Source organism: Pyxicephalus adspersus, chromosome 12, assembly GCF_032062135.1.
Source record: "Pyxicephalus adspersus chromosome 12, UCB_Pads_2.0, whole genome shotgun sequence".
In the NCBI taxonomy this organism is placed as follows: domain Eukaryota; kingdom Metazoa; phylum Chordata; class Amphibia; order Anura; family Pyxicephalidae; genus Pyxicephalus; species Pyxicephalus adspersus.
This window is the reverse complement of record NC_092869.1, coordinates 28209644-28215903: the sequence shown is the minus strand read 5'-3', so window position 1 is coordinate 28215903 and position 6260 is coordinate 28209644. Positions and strand designations below refer to the sequence as shown.

The 6260-nt window shown below is 36.8% G+C and overlaps 1 protein-coding gene across 1 annotated transcript in view; it reads right to left on the bottom strand.

Moving 5' to 3' along the window:
* Positions 1 to 410: 410 nt before the first annotated feature.
* SPTB (spectrin beta, erythrocytic) overlaps positions 411 to 6260 on the bottom strand; it is a 58020-nt gene continuing 52170 nt past the window's right edge. Inside the window, exons 33-36 of the mRNA XM_072428341.1 lie at positions 5755 to 6074; positions 4970 to 5143; positions 4736 to 4778; positions 411 to 3808 (exon numbers count right to left, since the gene is read on the bottom strand). Coding sequence (XP_072284442.1) covers positions 3641 to 3808; positions 4736 to 4778; positions 4970 to 5143; positions 5755 to 6074 — 705 coding nt within the window. The 3' untranslated portion in view covers positions 411 to 3640. The remainder of the gene's footprint in view (positions 3809 to 4735; positions 4779 to 4969; positions 5144 to 5754; positions 6075 to 6260) is intronic.

Below are 6260 nucleotides of genomic sequence, written 5' to 3'. Positions count from 1 at the left end.
AAGGTGACATTTATTTCATTGTGTACCCCCAGCCCCATTTTATTGAAAACAGCAAAGCACAGGTGGGAATGTGTGATACTAGAAGATAATACCATGAAGCTACACCCAGTTTGTTGGCTATAATCCATACTGTGTCCCATGTGTTGGCAAATGTTGGCAACAATGTTATTATCATGAATCAGAGGATAACAAAAAACTGGAGAATTGGTTATGTCTGACCTCTGAAGAGAAGAAGCTCCCTGAAGACATCATGGGGTCACAAGGGAAAGTAAGTCAAACACCCAGAAACCGGTAAAGTTTTGCTAAAGTTTTACCATTGTGACAAGTTTTCATTAAAAATTTTTGTGACCTGTTTGGCAAACAATGTCTTGTGTTTTTAAAAACATATTTATGATACCAATACAAAAGTATATTTATACTTCAAAACTTTATTTGTGATTAACATTTTAGTAACAAACTTAAAAAAAAATGTGGAACCACCATCAATTTCTCTAATATCTTTCAGAATCCCCCTTGTTCACACCATTACAGATATTGCTGATAGCACCTTTGAGATCAGTAGTAAAATGACGATAACAATACTGCAAAACAATAAAAAGCTAAAACTTGTTTTTACCTATCTAGAGACATGCCTTACAGAATAATGCAGAGTATAGCATTGTACAGATGGCTGAAGTGTGGCCTTCTTGTACCGCTGTGAGGTCACGTTAACAGAATTTATGTCTGTAGAAAACACAAAATAACCACTAATAGGGTTTTATGTAAAGCATGCTTCTCGAAGCTCACTAAGAATGCATGTAGTTATGTTCATTATCTGCATTATTCTGTTATACATAATGCAGCTGTAATCAGAAAAACATTCACTTATAATCAGTCTTGAGAACCAGAGCTGAGTATTGATGACCTGTAGGCACAAGTTCTATTAAAGTGGATGACCATCATGCTTCAAGCAGCACCCTATTGGGATCAGGAGTTTTAAGCCTTATATAGACATCTAATGGACATCAGAGAATTATCATTGGAAAGTATGTTTTATGAATATTTTCAGTGACTGATGAAAGAACAAGAATTGTGCACACAGGGCCATTCTCTTCTATGGAGAGGGGAAAGAGGCGGATAGGCACCCCGCTGTGCTCTCCTCCATAGAAATGTGAAGTGGTCATTTCTGATTGATCATGTCAGAGTGATAAAAGGCATGGGGGGCATGTATCTTGGTTACAGTAGTAACCAAGATACAGAAGTTAGTTTTGCTTTCCTTTTAGAGGATTGAAGGATTTCACTTTTACTTTTTGGAATTCCACTCCCTTTCCGAATCATTAATAAAAGTTATCAGGACAAATAGATTGGCGGATCCTGCCAACACAGCCTCAAAACATGGCAATTGGTGAAACCAATCCTTAAGCTATAAAACAAAATGTTGCCTGGAGATATACCGCAACATTACCAGGCTAAAGTTTTACAGTCAGCTCTTCAAGCTGTACTTCATCACCATACCTGGGACCTTACTTTTTGTAATGTCATACAAGGATGTCAGCATGGAGAATATGCCTTTAAGAGTAGATATTATATGACAGTAATTAAAGATGAAGTACAGTTCAGGGTGACAGAGTGGTACTATAATGGGGGCCAATAGGTGGGATTGTTGTAACCCTTGTCTTGTTTTATTGTCCCTGTTGGTCATGATATGGACTACCAATGTCTTCAAGTGGGAAATACTTTTCTAAAAAAATTTTTCACAAATAATTTAGCAATATATATATATATATATATATATATGTATATATAGAAAGAGAGAGGGGATATGAAAATGGTAAAGACCTGTACTATACAAGACATAACAACCAAAGGCAAATGATACAGACAATTTGTAAGTTTAGTGGAGAATAGGGAGCAAGAAAAGTGAAATGCATGAATATGGAATACAGATCAGCCTTTACCCCTTTAAAATATGCTCACAGATCACGTTCTCTTTCCAGGAGACACATGAGACACCATCAGAAATTTCCCCAATGTCTAAAAGTTCCCCCATTGCAAAAGTCAAGCATTTTAGATCAGGGCAGGTACAGAAGTACCCCTTGTCCCAACCCTGATGGCAGCCCCGTGGCTACTACTGCTAGTTCTATTTCTGAAGATGCTAGATATTAAGCTAGTAAACTAACCAAAGTTGGCTCCAGAGTAATTGACCTAAAGCAAAGCTGAATATTTGTAAAAAAAAAATGCATGCTTGTTCTATAACGTATTGAAGCGAGGTGGTAAGTATATCAGTCAGGAACATAGCATTTGTGGATGGTAGCATTGGCAGTGTACATGTCTGTAGATGGGCTGATATTATTACAGTCAGATATATTCATTACTCCGATAAGTGCTGGATTCTAAATTGTTTACAAGGTTGGCCACAGACATCCATCACTGGGTTCATATCCTGTTAATAATACAATCCAACACATTCAAATACCCAGAAAGAGAGATAGGCTGGTGAAATATAACAAAGAGCAGTCAACAGAATGTGAACAGAAGTGGCATCACATGAATCCTGTGTATTTTGTCATTGCAGCTGAACCCATGGCAGACACTTAAATACACAATTAAAATACATGTATAGATGGTGATGACAAAGGATTTGACTTTTTTTTCAACCAATACTGATATTCACACAGCCCTACTACTAATATTGTAGTTAATACAACTTAGCATGTAGCTAATACAACTACAGCATTCAAAATAAAATGAGTGATTTTTAGTGTACACAAAAAATTCAAAGTACTTTTACATGTGCCTGGAATTCAGCTTTAAAGATAAACATGTAATGATGATGTAGCAAATATTCCTTGAATAAATCCTTCCCTAAGAGACATATGGGGGCTGCTGAAGGTGCTGGCCAACTGTGTTTGCTTTACTTTACTGACCTGGAACAAGTTTGTTTATCTGTAAAGTTGGGCATCCTACGCACACTTGTTCCAGACGAGTGATATAAAATAATGACAAGATGGTGAAAAAGATAATTAGGAAACTAGCATTTGAGAAGCAGCAATAGCAGCCTTTATGTCTGTGTTGGGAAATTTTAACTATGCATAATTTTAATTAGAAACCAAAAAAATAATATAAAGGTACTGTTACAGGAGGTAAAAGTAGGATGGTTATCAGCTATCTTAGAAAAGTACATTTCTGCGTACCACCAAAGAACTTTCCTATTGTCTACAAAACTCTTGTCAACAAAAAAAAGGAGTTTTTAAAAATAAATTAGAAAAAGAAAGGGGAGATGTCATCAAAACAACCAATAAGATATGAGTGAGAGATGAGAAGGTGGAATTTGACTGGCTGCCATAAGCAGCACGCCATTTTCTATTTCTCCAACCCAGCCTAATACATCTGGCACTACACTGACATTAAATATAATATTACAGAAGACATATTCAGCTAATACAATTTGCCAATAAACTTTGTGATATGGTACATTGATATACTCTGCTCTGTTTGCTTTAGCATGCCTCATTATTAGCAGATCCAGAGATATGTCTTCTATAAATAAGGTCCTTGATTATTTGCCCATCAATATTCCTGGATGTAAGTGCTGGAACTGCATTGCTAGTGTGGTTTAGGTACAGACAGTGCATTTTTTTTTGTTATTGACTTTCTTGATTCAGGCGCTTTTTTTGGATGGGAAAAGGCTGAATCGTTTCTCCTTCTTTTCTGGCTTTGCTTCTGCGGTTGAAGTAGATGGGACCGGTAGGCTTTTAGACTTTGGCTTTTGATCGGATGTCTCGGCAATGGACATTCTGATGTTGTCAATCCAGGCTTGGCGATCAGCCTAGGGCATACAAAAAGAAAATTACTGAACAAGTGAGGCAAAATGACAAAGCTGGCAGTCAGTGCTCAGTGGAATTTAAATACTTTCAATATTCATCTGCTGAAAGCCAAGTACATTGTGTTTTATCTGCTTATACAATAAAAAACGAATTGTGCCATTCTAATATACCTACTCATACTACATACAATACTATATCACAATACTGACCATAACATCATAAACTGTTTTTAGATGTAAGAAGATTGATAATGTTATTTTATCACGCAGGTAATATCACTTTGATATAAAAATCGTCCTAAAAAATATGGTCTCCCCCTCCTATTGTGTGATACTTCCCTCACCTCCTAGATTGTAAGCTCTTCAGGGCAGAGTCCTCTCCTCCTCCTGTGTCACTATCTGTGTCTGTCTCTCATTTGCAACCCTTATTTAATGTACAGCGCTGCGTAATATGTTGGCGCTATATAAAACCTGTTTTTTATTATTATTATTATTATTATTAATAATAAAATAAATATTATTAATATGGTATATCACAAATGGTACAAGCTGGGTATAGGTGTTTCAGAATACAAATGCCATTGTTTTTTTCCAAGCATCTTTAGTTTTTTCCAAGATTTACTACTATATAGGAGGATTTCTACACCTGATGAACATATATGCATTAAGGATGGCTCTTTCTATCTATTGGCCTATTGTTGGTCAACGCTTCCAGTGGATTGCATTGGGTGTAGTGGTTCTCTTTTTTATTAATGCCTGTACCCTTCATATATCCGGTTCCTTAGACCTGATGTTGGCAACATGTAGCAGGCTCCTTCCTAACCACAGGTTATAGGTAAGTGTTTGGTGCATTTTTCATAGTGTCTAGTAAAAGTTTGTATCTGGCAGACCTTTTGATCTTTTTTGGACATTTGGCAATGTTGTACCTACCTCATCTTTTGCTTGGAAAAGCCATTCATTGCCATCACTCAACCTGGAAAAAAGAAGACGTTTTATTAGCACTGGTGTCCTTTCTGATTTACTAAAAACTGTGCATAAGTATTAAATACCCCACTGAAAGTCAGTATTATACAATAGCAAAGAGCATGTGTTATGAGTTCCTAAAATCCATCTAGTTTGACCGATGGGTAAAAGTCTTGAACGTCATTATCATCACAACATTACCTGAGCCTAAAGACATGCTTTTTCTTCTTATAATCTGCTACAGCCTCACAGGATGCGCTGCCTAGGAATAATCCCTCTTCACCTTGCAGAGGTTCATTCAGAGCAAAGTTCTTGGCATCTTTGTAGAATAACAGGTTGTTGTTTTTCAATACACAGTAGAAGTTATTCCATGTCCTCCGTGGAAGGAAGATGAACAAACATACATTTCATTCTGAGGTTATTTGTGTGCATCATGCTAATAATTATGTAGATTGGCTTTGAGGAACCCTGAGGTAAGACGGCAAGGGGAAAGAATATGTGAAAAGTCCAGCATCTAAAATTGTGTACTTGAACTGCATACTTGGAAGAAACGCCTACAGCCTGTAGGTGACAAAGATTGCAGCTGACTGTCAGTAACATATTCCCACTGATCATAAAAAGTTTTAGAGGATCTCCCTTCATGGGACCAGGGACTTATTGCTACTGTCTGAAAAGTTTGTGCATTTTTGTTACTTCAGTTGTGTACTGTGTAATTACACTTCACTCATTCCTGACCATGTCAAAGGTTGTGGACATTGACATTAAGCAGCCTAAAGCATTAAACTTTTATAGCCATGAAAAGTTTACTGCATTTGTTTTGCAGAAAAGGCAAACTTCACCAATCTAAAATCAGGATCTCACTGAAGTTTGATGAGTAAAGTATTTCGGCTGATTGGTTGCCATGAGTTACTAAATTTTGTTCTTTACTTATTAATCAGCATGATATTTCTATGGAACCTCACTTTGCCTTTTCAGCTTTCATTTACCTGTTTTGTGCCTTTTTCAGTGCTTCTTCCAGATCGTGTTTTCTCATTAAATACCCCTGAATTTGGATCGTTGAAGAACTAGGTAAACTTGCCGGTAAAGTAGAAACTTCTTCTGTTACGATAACTGTGGGATGCAATGTGCTATGCTCAGATTTATCCATGGGTTCTGCCACTGGTCCTATAAGTTCTGCCCCTGATTCCATAGGTTCTGCCACTGGTTCCTTTGTCGTTTTCTTCCCCTTCTCTATCATATGGGTCTCTTGAATGACTTGAATGACTTCCTGTGTGGCTGGTACATCAACTTCTTCTGCTAATGTTACCTGGAGCAGCACACAAGGAAAAAAAGTCTCAAAAACTGAAAACATCAAATAACAAAATATTATGAAAAAGGGTATTTAGTATATAAAGAACACTTAAGTTGCACAGAAAGAATGTTTACAGCTTTCATTACATTTTTATGGTTGAGATACTTTGGCAGAAGGACAGAAGACTTTCATTGCATCAAC